This window comes from Wyeomyia smithii, chromosome 1, assembly GCF_029784165.1.
Source record: "Wyeomyia smithii strain HCP4-BCI-WySm-NY-G18 chromosome 1, ASM2978416v1, whole genome shotgun sequence".
NCBI lineage: Eukaryota > Metazoa > Arthropoda > Insecta > Diptera > Culicidae > Wyeomyia > Wyeomyia smithii.
Window position 1 is genome coordinate 171,348,572 of NC_073694.1, and position 19,722 is coordinate 171,368,293.

The 19,722-nt window shown below is 39.7% G+C and overlaps 1 protein-coding gene across 5 annotated transcripts in view; it reads left to right on the top strand.

Annotated features, from left to right (window-relative positions):
* Window positions 1-19,722, top strand: part of LOC129718874 (neuromedin-U receptor 1-like) — a 285,616-nt gene that overhangs the window by 223,802 nt on the left and 42,092 nt on the right. For all 5 annotated transcript variants that reach the window (XM_055670063.1, XM_055670061.1, XM_055670064.1 and 2 more), the window contains 2 exons: window positions 37-202; window positions 304-436. In XM_055670063.1, coding sequence (XP_055526038.1) covers window positions 37-202; window positions 304-436 — 299 coding nt within the window. The remainder of the gene's footprint in view (window positions 1-36; window positions 203-303; window positions 437-19,722) is intronic.

The following is a 19,722-nucleotide window of genomic DNA, read 5'->3' on the forward strand; positions in this document are numbered from 1 at the left end:
TAAACTCAATTAGTTTACCTTCCTTCATCGTTTCAGGCATGCCACTGGAGGTTTACGGCACCTGGTACCCCTTCGCATATCCCTTCAATCAGGTGGCGTGCATCATCACCGGTCTACTCTCGGAGACGGCCACCAACGCAACGGTGTTGACGATAACTTCATTCACTGTCGAACGGTACATCGCCATTTGTCACCCCTTTCGGTAAGTTGAACGCAGTCCGGAACTGAGACTCAAACTCAATTCGCTCAGTCCGCTTCCTGTCACAATACAACCGCTAATGATTTATGATGTTTCACTTTTAGGTCGCACACGATGTCGAAACTATCACGGGCAATCAAATTTGTGATCGCTATCTGGCTGGTGGCCTTCGGTCTGGCCACCCCCCAGGCGCTGCAATTTGGGGTGGTGGAAAATGGAAACTCTCGGCTCTGCACGGTGAGTGAACGAACTGATTTGTTGTTGTTTTCCTCTAGTATTGTAATTTATTCAAGGCTGCAATAGCCTTACCGAAATCGGAAACCATTACGATCATCGTGTTAAAATATTTATTAAATTTGCCCCGCTGCCATTTTTCATTACCATCTGTCGCTTCGTGTGAGTCTTTTCCGATAACGAATCGAATAACCGTGAGGTTAATTCAATAAAACCGGTAACGCCGGCCGGTAAAAAGATAGCGCAAATCGCACCGCTGGAGAGCTACAAAACTGCTGTTCCGTAGTGAACAAGTGGTCCTAAGTTCTAGAGGAAATTATATTCATGTATAAATAATTACTGTAACTGCAGTGAATCCGCCTAACAAATCATTTGGCTCAGTTGATGGCTTAGTTTTTTACTAAGGGTGTTCTAATTAAGTACACATTTCGAATAACGATGAATGGAGAACGACGAGTGCTACATTCCGATTCGGAACTCGACCTTCTGTTTATTTATACACAGACTTCGCAGCCGACTGTTTAGTGTACAAGACAATTGCGGGGCAAGCGCTACGATCCTACTGACACTAACAGTCTCTCCCGAGCCGAGATTGGAACCTACGACGACTGGCTTGTTAGGCCAGCATCGTACCTCGAGACCATCTGGGAGATTTTTTATGTATTTCGATGCAAAAACAAATTTTCCCGAGTTTGGACCTGTTTCACCTTAAGGGGCAACAATAATGGCGCCATTTTAAATTTTTGAGAAATAGAAAATTTTCAATGTTGTTTCGACGCCATTTTTTTTAAAGCCGTAATCACAATTCTAAGAGTTCTTCCACGTAACAGCATTCTCTTACTTATCTTAAAAAAAAAAAAAAACAGACAGTAACTGCCTTAAAAACGGTGACTCTACGAAAGCAGTTTTGGGATAATTTTAATAAATTTCACAGAATAAAATAATATTAAGTACCGTCTGCCGGGGTGAGATTGTGCCAAAACAAGATATATTATTGTTCCTTAGCTTGTAATGCACACATTTAGGCAATGATTTTTTTCCAAATTACGCCAATGCACACTTAAATGTTTAGTTAACGACTGCCGCAAATATGGTTAAGTTACGATGAACTATAATTTTGCTAAAATTAAATGAACTTTGGCCTAATCTCACCCCTTCTATGGGGTGAGATTGTGCCAAAAACAATAAGTTGAATTTGATACTTGTTTAATGAACAGTAGCGAATAATTCACATGAATAACATGATAAAACAGTAAGTATAGGGACGACCATAAACAACGTGGACTATTAAGGGGCTGTAAGGGGTTGACCAGAAACTACGTTTCATATGAATTATAGAAAAATGTATGACTGGTTCAAATCGATATCTGGAGTAACCAGTTATGAGAACGTGGCTCATGGACAGTCTCTATACACATAGTGGCGTCTCCAGGTAGCTTAGAAAGGGAATACGTTAGGACATAAAGCCTGAGAAGACTTTTCGTTTTAATTATTATGTGTCATTGACCACTGTTTATTCCATTGGAGATCTCAAAACCGCTGGAAACATACCCACAACCCTCCTTCCTCGCTGAAAAAGTCATCAGTTTATATAGAATAGATGTACAAAATTTTGTTACATTCCATAAGTAATATCAGTCTTTGTAAATTTCCATCTAACAGTTGTTAGCTTACTGTTCTCAAGCTTTTAGTCATTAGTTAGTGAAGTGTTATGGTGTATACTAATATAATTTTGTCGTGAATATGAGTTCCGCACACTGTACCGTTCATTATAGCTTGGCACAATCTCACCCCAAAAGGACTCGAAAAGTGTACAGTTTGGAAAAACATTATTTTCTGAGCCAACACAGATTTATTGCATAATATTTCCTCAACACATTCGAGACGACATCCTAACGTACCAACTGAGCAGTAAGTTGATGTGATTTCTTGATCGTGTTGGTTTGCCTGGGACATTTTGGGATAACGTTATTTGCGCATGTTTTTCACCCTGTTCTTTGAAACATTATTTAAGGGAAACAGTTCCCTGATGTTATCTACATTCCATTTGAAGTTTTGAATAAATATGTCATGATTCATAAAATATTGAATTTGAGGTATTAGGTTCTAGGAATCTCAAGTAATTTAACATACAAACATTTCCCGTTTTGGCTTAATCTCATCCCGGCAGACGGTATGTAGAGCATTAATGTGGATAAATGTGGAAATCAAATATTGAGAAAAATAGTCTCAGAAATCAATTGGTCGATATCTGATCCATGTAGAATGTAAGCAACTTGTCCATTTTTGCCCAAATTCCTCTACCATACTGAAATAAGATTATCTCGACGTATGATTAACTTTATTGAAATATTTTTATTGTAATACCAAGAGTGTAAGTGATGCTAAAAGATACAATAACAACACGTTTTGCGTGAAGAGGGTCGCATTTTGGCCAGAACCGGTCAAAATATAAAAATCTCTTTTCAGCTATGGCACAGAATGTTCGATAAAGTTGATACTTTTAAAATGTGTTATGCTTTTGATATTTTATCTGACATTGATTGTCATATAAGCAAAAAAAGATCTATCATATAAACATTGCTCCAATTATGATCACTCTGTGTTTCCAAAATCGAACCGGGAAATAAATCACAGAGTGATTGTGCGTGTTGCAAAAATCGAATAGGATCTGAGCCATAGATTCCTAGGCATGATTGGAGCGATATTTAAATGATAAATCTTTTTTCACGAATTGGCTGCTTAAATGGCTTATGTGATAATTTTGCTATTTGTGTCAAATGAAATATAAAAGACGTAATACATTTTAAAAGTATCAACTTTATCGAAAATTTTGTCTCGTAGCTTAGGAGAGATTATTATATTTTGACTGATTCTGACCAAAAATGCGATCCTCTTCCCACAAAAAAAGGGGAGGATCATGTTAATTGTGTTGTTATTGCATTTTTGAGTAACACCTACTCTACTGATATTACGTTGAACAGATTTCAAATTATTAATTCCTACTTCGAGATAACCCTGTTTCAGTATTGTAGGGGAATTTGGGAAAAATTGACATGTTGCTGTGATCCATCTAAATCCAATCACTTTTTAATCTAAACCAAATCCAATCCAAATACGATCCAAATCCATTCTTAATTCAATCTAAATCCAATCCAAATCCAATCCAAATCCAATCCAAATCCAATCCAAATCCAATTCAAATCCAATCCAAATCCAATCCAAATCCAATCCAAATCCAATCCAAATCCAATCCAAATCCAATCCAAATCCAATCCAAATCCAATCCAAATCCAATCCAAATCCAATCCAAATCCAATCCAAATCCAATCCAAATCCAATCCAAATCCAATCCAAATCCAATCCAAATCCAATCCAAATACAATCCAAATCCAAACCAAATCCAATCCAAATCCAATCCAAATCCACTCCAAATCCAATCCAAATCCAATCCTATCCATATCCAATCCAAATCAATTCCTAATTTAATCCAATTACAATCGAAAACCAATCCAAATCCAATCCTAATCCAATCCAAATCCAATCCAAATCCAATCCAAATCCAATCCAAATCCACTCCAAACCCAATCCAAATCCAATCCAAATCCAATTCAAATCCAATCCAAATCCAATCCAAATCCAATCCAAATCCAATCCAAATCCAATCCAAATCCAATCCAAATCCAATCCAAATCCAATCCAAATCCAATACAAATCCAATCCAAATCCAATCCAAATCCAATCCAAATCCAATCCAAATCCAATCCAAATCCAATCCAAATCCAATACAAATCCAATCCAAATCCAATCCAAAGCCAATCCAAATCCAAACCAAATCCAAACCAAAACCAATCCAAATCCAATCCAAATCCAATTCAAATCCAATTCAAATCCAATCCAAATCCAAACCATATCAAATCCTATTAAAATCCATTCCAAAACCATTCCTAATTAAATCCAAATACAATTCAAATCCATTCCTAATTCAATCCAAATACAATATAAATCCAATCCAAATCCATTCATAATTCAATCCAAATCCAATCCAAAAACAATCCAAATCCAATCCAAATCCATTCCAAATCCAATCGTAATCAAATTCCATTCCTGATTCAATCCAAATCCAATCCAAATCAAATCCAAATCCAATCAGAATCCAATCCATATCCAATCCAAATCCAATCTAAATCCAATCCAAATCCAATCCTATCCAAATCCAATCCAAATTCATTCCTAATTCAATCCAATTACAATCGAAATCCAATCCAAATTCAATCCAAATCCGACCCAAATCCAATCCAAATCCAATCCAAATCCAATCCAAATCCAATCCAAATCCAATCCAAATCCAATCCAATCCAAATCCAATCCAAATCCAATCAGAATCCAATCCAAATCCAATCAGAATCCAAACTAAATCCAATCCAAATCCATTCCTAATTCAATCCAAATACAATTGAAAACCAATCCAAATTCAATCCAAATACAACCCAAATCCAATCCAAATCCAATCCAAATCCAATCCAAATCCAATCCAAATCCAATCCGTATCCAATGAAAATCAAATCAAAATCGAATGCAAATCCAATCAAAATCCATTCCTAATTCAATCCAAATACAATCCAAACCCAATCCAAATCCAATCCAAATCCAATCCAAATGCATTCCAAATACAATCCAAATCCATTCTTAATTCAATCTAAATCCAATCCAAATCCAATCCAAATGCAATCCAAATCCAATCCAAATCCAATCCAAATCCAATCCAAATCCAATCCAAATCCAATCCAAATCCAATCCAGATCCAATCCAAATCCAATCCAAATCCAATCCAAATCCAATCCAAATCCAATCCAAATCCAATCCAAATCCAATCCAAATCCAATCCAAATCCAATCCAAATCCAATCCAAATCCAATCGAAATCCAATCTAAATCCAATCCAAATCCAATCCTATTCAAATCCATTCCTAATTCAATCCAATTACAATCCAAATCCAATCCAAATCCAATCCAAATCCAATCCAAATCAAATCCAAATCCAATCCAAATCCAATCCAAATCCAATCCAAATCCAATCCAAATCCAATCCAAATCCAATCCAAATCCAATCCAATCCAAATCCAATCCAAATCAATCCAAAAACGAGCTTAGGCAGTTCGTTTTTGGCAGCTTTCTCGTCGTTCCTTCAACCAATTCTCACTCAATAACCTCCAAAATCAAGGTATTATGGTTTTTTTTTGCCAATAAGGACAACCGCTATTGATAAACCGGTTTCGGAATTATAGTAGGAACATATTCCTGTAATATAATGGCCATGATCAATGCAGTGCTTAGAACCAAAGGCAGGCCTGTCCCGGTTGTGTTCCGGATACTCTCGGATTATTGAACCTAAACTCATCAAGCGAAATTAATAACGACTTGAATTCCGCAAAGTAGTCCACATCGAGCGTCTAGGTCGTTATAGGTTGCTCAAGAAATGGGAAAAAACATGAGTGTTTGTTTTTACATCTTCGAGATAATCAATATAACATAATTTATTATTACGTATACAAATATGTATAACAAACGCCGACAAACAGTCTAAAGACAGTTTTTAATTTTTTTCGTCGGCACATGCCTTGTATACAATTTATTATAATAAAACACTCACTGTTCTAGATGACAGATGTTAAAAATTTAAATAAAAAAAAGGCTCGATTATCCGGAAGGTTCGTTTATCCGGAGCGAAATGTTTTTCAAAACTCCGGATAATCGAGTCCGACCTGTATATTCCAAATCTAATCCAAATCCAAACCAATCTCAATTCAAAACCAATCCAATCTCATTCCTCATTCGCAATGCAATCTGAATTCAATACAATCTAAATCCAATCTAAGTTTATTTCAAACCAAATCCAATCCAAAACCAAACTAAACCCAAATTTAATCCAATCCTAAACCCATTCAAATTCAATCAAAATTAAATCAAAATCCAATCCAAATCCTATTTTAACTTGATCCAAATCAAATCTAAATTTAATCCAAATTCAATTCAAATCCAGTCCAATCTTAATATAAATCTAAATCCAATCCAATCCGAATCCAATTCATTCAAATTTATTTCCAATCTAAATATAATCTAGATCCAATCCAAGTCCAATCCAGCCCAAAACCAATCGAAATTCAATCCAAATACGATTCATACCATATTTAATTCCAATCCTAGTCCAATCCCATTCAAGTGGTAGGCACCATTCTACTAAGTCGCTAATCGCTAATAAGCGACGATTATGTTCAGTTGGCGGTTCAATGCTTACGAATACCTATATGTACATAAAAACAGTTATTGTCTTCAAATCCGGATGAAGATTTATTTTTGATGAATGTCACCATAACCGAAGAACTTAGCCGTTATTTTAAAATTAACCAAAAAAAACAGGAAAAAAATTTGCAATTGAACTTCTACTCATTTTCACTGAGATACAAAATTTTTAAACGTTGGCTGCGGAAGCTTTGTTCCCAATTGTTGCTAATGTTTCGCAAAGCTTCATTTTTCCGATAATTCCGACTTAACTTTCTCTGAAAAATTCTGTAACAACAGGAATATAAATCCTCAAGCATAGAGTCTTTTAATAGACTTTAATAGTCTTGTAGAAGGGTTTATTTTACTAACAATTTGGTTTAGATCCTCCCGCAATATGGGTCTATTTGGCTTTAAAAATAATGGTCGATTTCTCAAAAATTCAAAATGGCGCCATTGTTGCCCGTTAAGATGGAAACCCAAACTCGGGGAAATTTGAATTACAATCAAAATGCATCAAAAAATCATATATAAGAGCTAAGACAGAAAAAAAGTAAGATTTTTCTGCACTGCGGCAAATATTTCCATGAACTAATGGTTTTTGCTGGAAAACCACCAACATATAAAGACAAAGGTGTGTTTTCCTAAACATTAAATATTCATCGAACCTAAATTCAAAATAACTTGGAAACCGCTGCATTTGGAATGTTAACTGCTAACAGCTTTTCGATCTAAAATGACAGTCTGAATCCTTTAAAATCATTAGAATACAAATATTTTAAAAAATGATGAAACAAGGATTTTTTCAAAAAATTATTTTTTAAAAAATATTTAAAAAAAATCAACTGTTTTAACTTTTCAAATTGAAATTTTGTGTTTATTTTCAATTTTTGTAGCCAATAAAAGTTTTTTACGTTGTATAATGTTTTATAAGGCTTAGATCCCAACAACTCGGTTTCAGACAGTTTTTCGATACAACCTACGGTTTTTGAGCTATAATGCTTTGAATAAAACCTATGCCAAAATGCATACGCCCTTTTAGAAAACAACTCATGTGTTTAAAAAATCTCTACATCTGTGACAAATTTTCAGTTTGCTAAGCCGTGTGCAAACTTTCATTCAAGTCAAAAATGTACAATATTCGACCATAGGTCATTTGACGCGATTTTGTTCATATAATGAAATAATAATAAAAAGAAATAAATTAAACAATGAATGCAATTTGAACAGACGATAGAAAGAAGTTTAAAAAAATTATAAACCAACTGAACACCAAGATGGCGAATCAAAAACAAGTTTTATAACAGTGATTCAATCAACTACCGTACTAATGATCAAAATAATACGTTTTCTCCTTAAGTCCTTCACCTGACTTTTTCCACATCATTTGAAAATAAAAGAAAACCCTTTTTATACCAAACTGGAGGAGACAGGCTTATTGAATATTATCATTGCTTGCAATCACGTCGTCGCATCTTTGTGACATGGGTTAAACATCTTCGCCGGCACCATTTTCCCACGAAGTGCTTTACTCCGCCAGACCCACGCATATGAGCACCTTTTCTCGGAACGACGAAAGGGTTCTAAACGTATGCCATTCGACCCTCGGCACAAATGTTGTCACTTTACAATAAAATACTGAATACTTCTCCTCCGAAGCCGCGAGCACCAAACTGGCTGGTATGTGCAGATAGCTGGCAAGATCTTTTTATATTGCGATTGTATTTATTCCCAACTGCTACCATAGACTGCATTTTATAGTATATGGAATCCTAATTTAGTTTACGTCGAACGTTGTCGACATTTTTTGAGTTCATTTCATGTCTTTAGAAAACCACAAAATCAGCAACATCTTATTTCAAATAGATAAACCAAAAAAAGTGCTGGCACTTAACTCCTTAGGCCACATTGAAAGTATGAAAAAGTGCTATCAGGTTTCGTAGCGTTAGTAAATCTCATAATCAGCGGGTTTATATTACATATTTTTCTATGTCTACCCAAAATGAAAAAAAAGCGAACGATAATCTACCCACAAAATCTATTCTTTTTGCGTGATGTGTTTCACTTGAGTATCATCTCGAATGGAACCGTGAAAACTTAACTGCTACCGTTCAAAGTTGACTGGTTCGCGTTTCACTTTTGGCTAACACTTAACAGCAAACGTATGCTTCATTTCCCTAAATTTATGAAGAGGTTTTCTAAATAAAGAAACCCAAAGTTTATAGGGTAGGGTAGAGCGGGGCTAGTTGGTTACTTTTAGTCAAAATGTTCTGTAATTTTTTGTAGGAAATATTATGGCAAAAACTCATTACATGGAAATGTTGTGTTAAGTCTATAGCATCTAGAAAAAATATAAACTGTACAGAATAGTTCATGATTTTGCGGCTATTCTATGTTTTTTGAATGGATGTCAAACTGGACAACTAGCCCCTCAGCTGGGGTAAGTTGGTCAGGGTGTGGGGTAAATTGACCATTTATATTGCGGAAGGACAATTCAGTTTTCCTTCCTCACTGCATTTGCGGCAGCCTGTAGTGTCTCAGCGGAGGTCAAACCGCATCCGGTTTTTTTGTTTATGCGTTTGCTTTCCGAAATCCCAAACCATGAGAAAAGTAACTCATAATTGCACGAAAAAAATCGTGTTACTCTTTCATACCTGACGAGAAGTATATGTTGAAATCTCTCTAATAGTTTGGTTGGGAACTAAATCAAAGACAATAAGGATTAAATTGAGAACCAGAGCCAAATTATAGATTCGCATCTGCAATCACAAGCACAAAACTATAGCTACATTAGTTTTTTTGTTGTTAAAAGCTTGCTTTCGCCGAAATTTTCATCAGGTAGATGGCATTTGTCGATGCACTAGTGTACGTTATAGTTATTTTAGATCAATGACTTAGCATTTATAGTGTGCAATAAAATATTCATCAAAATGACGATGAAATGGAGATAACTTTCACCAATTAGTTTATCGCTTCAAATAAATGGTTTTGCTGAACAGAGCACATGCAGTTTTCACCTGGATTAAGTTTGCATCACAAAATGCACTGTTCCTGAAATTGCATTTACTTGGTTACTTGAATTCATTTATGATGTGCATATGACCAACCAGCCCCGCAAGTATGTGACCAACTAGCCCCTCATGTATTAAATATGAAAATTACTTGAAATATATGAAAATAAAATTTTGGCGAAAGTTTGCTATGCACAACTTAAAATTAACGAAAATGACTTTCATAATACGTTGAGCCATGTTCATTTCAATTTGGCTAGCTTTGTTTAGACAAAAAAATTCAACTTGAAAACCGTGTAGAATTGATGGTCAATTTGGCACCAACCTGTATTTATTATACGTCCTAATTAGAACTGTACTCCATTATGTCATTTAGTTATTCTAGTTATCTACTACGTATCACCCATATAACACGATTTTTTTGATACGTAGATTCGAAGATATTCTCATTGACCAACTTACCCCGTAACCAACTAGCCCCGCTCTACCCTACATACATTTTATCGGATAAATTCAAGGAATGTTAGAAAAACTATATATGCACCATTGCAATATTCCTGTAGAATATTGACTCTAAGGAGCCACTCTTCTGATATTTTTTAATAAAATGCCCGTTACCCTGGTCAACGTATGGAAAATGATGCCGCAGTTACGTATTCTTGACGCGATGGAGGGAAGCTTTAGTATCTGGACTGTCAACTCGTGCTGTTATTTTCAGTAAACTTCATCCTAAGAACTGGCTTTGCGATTATTCACTGTGATGTATGGCCACCTTTTCGTTGTTGCCGTTGTTGAGCTTATTAAATTCGTCAAGTTTTTTTTTTTCAATTTTATCGAAGTAAAAAAGCTATTTTAAATAATCTTTCTGTAAACCGGAAGAATTTGTCATCGTCGAAACATCATTCCACAGGAACTTTCAAAATTGGCGACTTTGTTTTTTAATCGAATTTTTTTTCCCGCAGAGATAGCCACGTAATGAAAATTGACCAGACTTAGTCACGTTTTAGTAATTTATTAGCATTCTTTTGTTACAATTTATACCCACCCCAATTCAAATGCAGCTTCTTCAAATGAAAAAAAAAACACAACTAAAGATACTACCTGTATCAAACCTTGATTGCATTGATGATTCTTGGCATGTCAGCGGTGGCAACTTTACGACTTGTTTTCAAACAAACTCCTACGCTGTTTTTTATTTCGTTTTCTAAAACAAAATCCTCCGACAGACTGTCTCCCTATCTTGTTCGCAATCAAATTAAAAAAGCAATGAGCTGACCAAGCGGGGCCTTCGCCCTTCATAACGCTCCATTAGACTTCTTTTCTATGTCTGAACTTGGTACAACTTAACCTAATCGCAAAAAAAACGCTGACTGTAAGTTGGATCATATTTGCAACCCTTTAACAGCAACTGTCACCGTATAGCGTGAACGCTCCTTTGCGTCAAAGCGTGGAAAAGGCCTTCGACGAATGGTTTAACATGCAACAAAGGACAAACTTTTTTTTTTCGATCATAATCCCAGTCTGCTTCGAGTGAACCTCACTTTCAGTCTGGTGGAATGTGCGCACTTTTCAAACTGGGGCTGTTTTGGCCAGAGCCGAACAGACACTAAGAATATAAACTGGTGTATTTGCGGAACGTTGCACACACATAGCATTACAAAATAACTTTTTGCTTGGTTTGCTCGAAAGCTACAGAGTTTTTTTTTCTCGTACCGAACTCAAAATGGTACAAACTTTGCTTAACTTTAAATGTTACGGAAAATAGATTATCACTATCAGTCACATGTGTTGGCCTTATCTAATAAATTCGACAGTATTAAGTTTGGGAATTTGATTTAACAACAACGTAAAGAAACATGCATACAAGTTTGTTAAATGTTGAGCAAAGTTGCTGATTATCACAATAATTCATGATTCATCATCGTCGCTGCTCACTAGTGACTTAGTACTATAGTTGCAACCTGCCGCATCATCAAGTGCGAATAACAGTGCTCAAAGAACTGTTTGGATGTATTCTATTCTTCACTTCTTCTCCTGCTATTGTATCTCACTGAGTTATTACATTCGGCCACCCGGAATAAGTTACTCACCAGCAATAAATAATAATAAATAATTCAACTTACAGCAGAACGAAGCGAACGAAGTGTCGAGTAAGACCAATGACGTTTACAAAGGAAAAAAACACCGTTGGTTTTGGTGAGAATAGATTCGTACAAATGTCGCCGCATAGGGTGGGCAAGCGATTTCCCTGTTTATCGGATAGGGTGTTCGATATATCTGAAAAGGGATGTATTCTTGATAGAATATATGCGGAATATAGTTTAAAGAACTAGCTTAGATGTTCGCACGTATTGTTTGAGATGTTTGAAAAAGAAAAAGTGACATTTTTTCAATGTATGTTCGATAAGGCACCGATATTTTATTGCCACTGTGGCATCAGCCATTTCCTCCACAACACACTTCAACTGTGTTTTTAACGGGCCAAGCATCACTACTAGACTCTTTTCTTTTTATAGGGGGGGGGGGGTTTGTAATGATTTATTTATGTACTAAAATATCTATTCAGAATTAATATTGTGTGTTCTGCCATAAATGGTGACATTTCAACACTATTATATATATATTCGTACGCTTTTTTATATTACTGAATGTTATTAGCTTTCGCAGTTAAGTTAATGTAATTGTAGGAAAATTAATAAACCTACTTGTCAAGAGAAAAAAATCACTGCTAGACTCTTTTTATTTCTTAAAACTAGTACTACACAGCACTGTTGGCTAGAGAAAGCTTATCGCTTCGGTTCACCCAGAAAAAAAGGCCCGAAGAATATGAATGATGCGAATCGTACGAACGGTGTGAACGATGCAAATGAAGTGAATGTTCTGAATCATCTGAATATTCTTATCTCTGATTAATGAGATTAGAACCTCTGCCTTTCACTCATATTGATCTGATCGGGTCCGAAGCGAAGATGGTGGGAAGAGAGAAAAAAAAAACTTCTCATACGTAAGTCACTCACCATGGCACGGGACAATCAATACGTTCGTTTCATTTATGAGTGCATGCTCTGTTGCCACTGTACTGAGTACTTCTGGTTGCAGACAACGTATTTGAGTGTAATGAAGCGATAATCAGTAACACAGATGTTGAGATCACAATATTGCAGCTAAATTTAAAACTTGACTAGTGAAAGTGATGTTAGGTAAGACTTAATCTAATCGATAAATTCGTTAAATATTGTACCTATTATTGAATTGTATCTGTATAAATCTGCTCAAAGTGAAAAAGTATATTTTCACCGAAAATATTTGAAACCCAAAAAATTAAATACGTAATGAGTGCTAAAACAAGCAACTATATATAATAAAAAATTGTAGATTCACCTCGTTTTATTTCAAACACAAAACAAATCACCACAAACCTTTTTTTTTTTTTCAACATATTCAAATCGATTTTGCTTTTGTTTCGCGCTTGCTTTGGCTTTTGATTTTTTTTCTAAGGGGGAGGGGGGAGTTTGTAATGATTTATTTATGTACTAAACTTCTATTCAGAATAAATATTGTGTGTTCTACCACAAATGGTGACATTTCAACACTATTATATATATATATATATATATATATATATATATATATATATATATATATATATATATATATATATATATATATATATATATATATATATATATATATATATATTTTTTTTTTTTTTTTTGTTTCAGGTGAAGGGGAAATTTGCATCCAAACCCCTGAGGTGACCAACCTCAGGGAGTGTGGGGTTGGTTTGAATCAGTGACCGTACCCACTAAAACCCCTTCAGTCTCCAGCCCATAATACTCCCCGGGACCACCGCTAGGTATTGCTTCGGGGAGCGGCTTTTGTGCTCTGTGCACCCTCTTGGTTCTTTAGGTCTTTTTGCTAACTTAGCTAACTAACCTGGAGACTGGCCGTTAGCTAACACTGGCGTGTCGGTGGTCAACCTGTCGCCTGTTTTGCAATTCTAAAACTATTTGAGAGGTGGCTGTACAAACCGCCCTCCAAATGTTTGGGTCTTTACACATCCTCCGAACTAGGTTGTCCGGAGTGGTGTCTGGCCCGCTCACTACCATCATGTCGCTCCGCGCATGCACAAAACGAGGGCACACGAAGAAGACTTGCTCAGCAGTCTCTTCCGCATCTGCGCACTCGGGGCACATGGGGGACCCCGCATGCCCGAATCTGTGTAGATACTGCCTAAAGCAACCATGGCCTGACAGAATCTGTGTCAGATGGAAGTTCACTTCTCCATGGTGCCTCCCGACCCATCTGGATACATCCGGAATAAGTCGATGCGTCCATCTACCCTTCGCGGAATTGGACCACTCCTGCTGCCATCTGATCATCGAGAATGATTTTCTGGTACCTCGTATGCCCCTTGTGTAACGTTGATCGAAGCATTCTACGTCCTCCTTAATGGCTATGCTGATAGGCATCATGCCGGACAGGACGCAGATTGCGTCGTATGACACAGTTCGATGCGCGCTCGCAACCTTCAGGCACATGAGCCTGTAGGTACTTTCCAACTTACTCCGATGTTTACTAGTACCTAGTGCTTTGGACCACACTGGCCCGCCGTATCTCAGTATGGACGAAGTCACGCTAGCTAGAAGTTTCCGCTTGCTGCCGTACACTGCTGAGCTATTGGACATCATGCGAGATAATGCTGCAATAGCCATTGAAGCCCTCTCACAGGCATATTCGACATGGCTTCCGAAGGCGAGCTTGTCATCGATCATCACCCCCAGCAGCTTCAGGGAGCGCTTAGAGGCGATGGTGCAATTCCCGACACTGATCAACGCCTGTTGCTTCGACTTGCGGTTATTGACAACTGAAATCTCCGTCTTATGATGCGCCAGCTCCAGTTTTTTGGAGCGCATCCAGTCCTCGACGACGCTTATAGAGTGCGAAGCCGTCAACTCAACCTTCTCGATCGACTCGCCGTAAACCCCAAGTGTGATGTCGTCCGCAAATCCAACGATCACAACCCCTTGGGGGAGCTTTAGTTTCAGCACTTCATCGTACATGATATTCCACAGTACCGGGCTCAGGATGGAACCTTGTGGAACCCCTGCGGTAATTGGGACACATTTTTGACCCTCGTCTGTGCTGTAAAATAGCACACGACTCTGGAAATAATTTTCCAGAATCCTGTACAAAGACACCGGAATGTCTAGTTTCCGAAGCGAGTGGGCTATGGAATCCCAGCTAACACTATTGAACGCATTTTTCACGTCCAACGTGACGATTGCGCAATAGCGAATGCCCCATCTTTTACGCTGGAGTGCTACCTCTGCTGTTTTGGTGACGGACAGAATAGCATCCACCGTAGACTTGCCTTTTCGGAAGCCGAACTGGTTACTCGACAGACCGTTTGCACTTTCGGTGTACCTAACCAGTCTATTGAGAATAACCTTCTCGAGCACCTTACCCGCCGTATCGAGCAGACATATCGGTCTGTATGCCGACGGGTCACCAGGTTGTTTCCCTGTCTTCGGCAATAAGACCAGCTTCTGTCGCTTCCATCTCTCTGGGAATGTACAGTCATCCAGGCACTTCTGCATGACTTCCCGGAATAGTCTGGGGGCCTCTTTGATGGCCTTCTTCACAGCCAGATTCGGAATCCCATCCAATCCCGGTGCCTTGCTCACCTTCAGGGAGTTGGCGATCGCGATGAGTTCCTCATTCGTAACCGTTTCCGCCTCCTCTGCCTCGGCACGGCTAACGCCGTCACTCATATATTGGGTGTTCGGCAGGTTGGCCGACCACCTCTGGTCTGAGTTTGAGATACTGGAACGTCGGTGAAGTGACTCGCCAGCCGGAGGCCAAGGATTTGGCTCGTGGCGTGGAAAGAGTCCCTCTATGATCCGCTCAAGCATCGCTGGTGATTTTTCTGCGGGTGCCATCGCACCCTTAGTCTTGGCCATCACCATCCTATAGGCGTTACCCCACGGGTTAGTGTTGGCACTAGCGCACAGTCTTTCGAAGCACGCACGTTTACTAGCTTTTATTGCTCTCTTAAGCGCCGCTCTTGCGGAACTGAATGCCCCTCGACGATCTTCCCTTTCTTCGTCGGTTCGCGCACGTTGAATCCTTCTTCTCGCTTGAAGACACGCTCTGCGGAGGTCCGCTATCGCGTCGGTCCACCAGTAGACTGGTGGCCTTCCATGCCTAGGCTGGCGGTTCCTAGGCATAGTGGCGTCGCACGCCCGCGAAAGTAAGGCAACAAGTTGATCAGCGCTCAGGTTACGAGTTCTGCTCGCCTCGTGTTCTAGTCTAATTGATTCCGCAAATACCTCTTCGTTAAAGTGTGATATCCTCCACCCGCGAGGAGCTGGAGTGTTAATTCTACTCGCCACATGCGGTCTCGTTTTACAGTCTACGCTATAACAGACCGCCAGATGGTCGCTATGAGTGTAGCCATCGTCTACCCTCCAGTTCGTGATCAATCCTGGACTACAGAATGTCACATCGATGATCGACTCCGCGCCGTTTCTAATGAAGGTGCTCTTCAAGCCGACGTTGGCCAGATCTATGTTGAGCTTCGCCAAAGCCTCCAACAAGATCCGGCTTCTCTGGTTTGTGCGTCGACTTCCCCACTCAGTTGCCCATGCGTTGAAGTCGCCCGCGACTACCAACGGTGATAGACCGATCAGCTCCCCGGTGGCTCGGTCGATCATCCTTGCGAACTGCTCGGTAGACCAACGAGGCGGAGCATAGCAGCTGCAGTAGTACACTCCGTTCACCTTGGCAACCGCATATCTTTCGTTTGAAGTTGACACTATCTCTTGAACCGGGAACCTGCTCGTCGTCCATATTGCCGCCATACCGGACCCGTCCGAAATCCAGTTACCGTTTACGGAAGGAATTCGGTAGGGGTCCGAGATTATGGCGATGTCCGACAACGACTCAGTGACTGCTTGGTATAGCAGTTGCTGAGCCGCGAAGCAGTGGTTCAAATTTAGCTGTGTCACTTTCACGCCCGTGGCTTGCTAGTCGGCTTACCGGCCGTGCACCTCGGACCTCCCATTATGTGCTTTGCGTCACGCTTCCCGGCGCACGCCAAGCACTTCGGGGGCTCTCCGCAGTCTTTGCTTTTGTGGCCTGCAGCACCGCACCGCCTGCATAGGGAGCTCCTGTCAGGCCCCTTGCAGCTAAAGGACTTGTGTCCTTGCTCGAAGCATCGAAAGCAGACCTCCGGCGGCTGGTAGATGCTGAGTGGGCACATTGACCAGCCCACTTTGAGCCTCGCTACCTTTAGCGCCTGGTTTGCGTCTACTGACGGAAGCCTGACAGTGGCGGTCTGGGTTCCTACTGGGCCTTTGCGCAGTCGAACTGCCTCTGGTGCCACAACCACTTCGCACTGCTCCTTGAGGGCATCCACGACTTCGCATGCCTCGGTGACTTCGTCCAGGTATTTAAGTTGTAGGGTTACCTGCGACGTGAGTGCCCGAACCTGCACTCTATCTCCAAGCGCCTCTTGGGCCAATGCCCGATAGGCTGTCCCTTGTTTCTGGCTTCTTTGCGGAGCTCGACGATCACTTCTCCCTTGCGGGATCGGCGGATGCTACGCACATCTGCCCCCAGATCTTTGAGCTTCGCATCGCCTCTCATTTCCTTAAGGACTTCCGAGTACTTTGACTCTTTTGTCTTAAGGATGAGTGCGTCGCCCTATTTTAACTTTCTTCGTCGCAGGATTTGTAACCGGGTGCGGTTTTTTGGCCACCACTTTTTGGTTCCTACTCCTTCCCGGAACCGTTACCCACGGGTTACCGGGAGCCTTCTGCTCCTTGGCTGCACCGTGGGCGTTGCTTGCGCCACTCCTACACCGGTCTGAGGGCTGTTTGCGATTAAACGCTTCTTGGTGCCCCCGGGGGCCGTCTCTCCCGGGGACTGTCGCGTTCGTTTGGCAGCTGGCCCTGCCGCGCAAACCGCCGCAAACGTGCTGGCGTCCGTTTGGACCGACTTCGTCGCCAGCTCGATCACCTTCGTCTCCTCTTTCTCCGCAGCCGCAGCTTTCATTTCGAGCTCGGCATGCTCCTTTTTCGCAGCATCGACGGAGGACCGAAGCATGTAGAGGGCCTGCTTCAAGTACTTCGTTGTATTGCTGCGACTTTTCGCAAACTCGATTATAGCATCGAGCTGCTCAGACAGGGCCACTACCCTCGGTAGCGTGTCCCGCTGTCTTCCGACCGCCTTTAATAGCTGTGGACCAGCCACCGCGATGTCTTGCGTAGATCCGATAGGCGTACTGCCTTTACCGTCTTCGCAGGCTACCTTCACTGCATCCGTCTCCACTTTTCTAGGCGGAGACCGCTGGATGCCCCCTCGCGCAAATGGGTTTTCCAACCCATCTGCCCCCATCTCCAGAGTTTTGTTTTGCTGCATTTTTGTTTATTGGGTCCCCCTACCAGCCGCTATCCTTATCCATAATGGAGTAGTCGCCTAAATGGTCCCAAGGTAGTCTATGCCGGAGCAGTGAGGCCATGGCTAGGGGCGGCTGCCATAGCGCCTTATGGGCAACTATGACACCCCCGACCGGCGCAAGTCAGGAAAAGACATCTGATCCTACTCCTGCCTGGTTCCCACCAGGCAATGGACTCGGAACGTACTGGAAGGCCTGCCAGGTTTTACGGGACGGAGACCCCTGCACCGGTTGTAATCTCGCCGTTTCAAGCCGTTATCACACGACATTACTAAGGGAGCTCGGCGCAGGTGCCAGCCCAAAATCATGGTACGAAAACGAAGTCCGACTCTTATCCTATAGTGATGCGACCAGTTGCCGTAATTGGGAACATTAGTGGCATCAGTCCCAATGGGCGGTATAGTGCATTTGGGTGGTGGGAGCGGCACTACTCTCTCCGCCGGAGCTGCTTCCGGCCAGTGTGGCTTTTGCGATAATTCAGCAGCGCTGATGGTCCGGGACTGCTTGCTAGCAGTGAGCACTTCCGTGGCCTTCGGTAATCGCCAATTACCGACCCGTGGTGGCATACAGCTCTGCCAAATATATATACATATATATATATATATATATATATATATATATATATATATATATATATATATATATATATATATATATATATATATATATATATATATATATATATATATATATATATATATATATATATATATATATATATATATATATATATATATATATATATATATATATATATATAAATATATATATATATATATATATATATATATATATATATATATATATATATATATAGATATATATATATATATATATATATATATATATATATATATATATATATATATATATATATATATATATATATATATATATATATATATATATAAAATTATAAAAAATCGTAACCAATTTTTTCTTACAATGTACGTATATGGCCTCCAGATTTGTACACATAGGCGCATTTCATGCATCTTATATGGTAATTTTTTACCAAATAAGGGTTCACTTAACAGAGTTGAGCGTGAGTTATATGAACTAATTTGTTTGCTGGGTTGTATCGCCACAAAGCAGAGATTTCTCACAACCTGGTGGTAAATCAGGAAGATCAGAAGTAAAAATGTTATATAAGATTGGGCCCAAGATACTCCCCTGAGGCACACCAGCTCTAACAGGCAATCTATTAGATTTACTATTTACATAGTTAACCTTAAGAGAGCGGTCAGTTAAATAACTTTGTATCATTTTTGTGAGGTAAAGCGGAAAACTGAAATTTGACTATTTAGCTATTAAAACCTTTATGCCAAACACTGTCGAATGCCTTTTCTATATCTAGAAGAGCAGCTCCAGTCGAGTAGCCTTCAGATTTATTAGTTCGAATCATATTTGTTACTCTAAGTAATTGATGAGTAGTGGAATGTCCATGGCGAAAACCAAACTGCTCATTTGCAAAAAATTGAGTTCTCATTAATATGTGTTATCAATCGATTAGGAATTATTCTTTCAAAAAGTTTG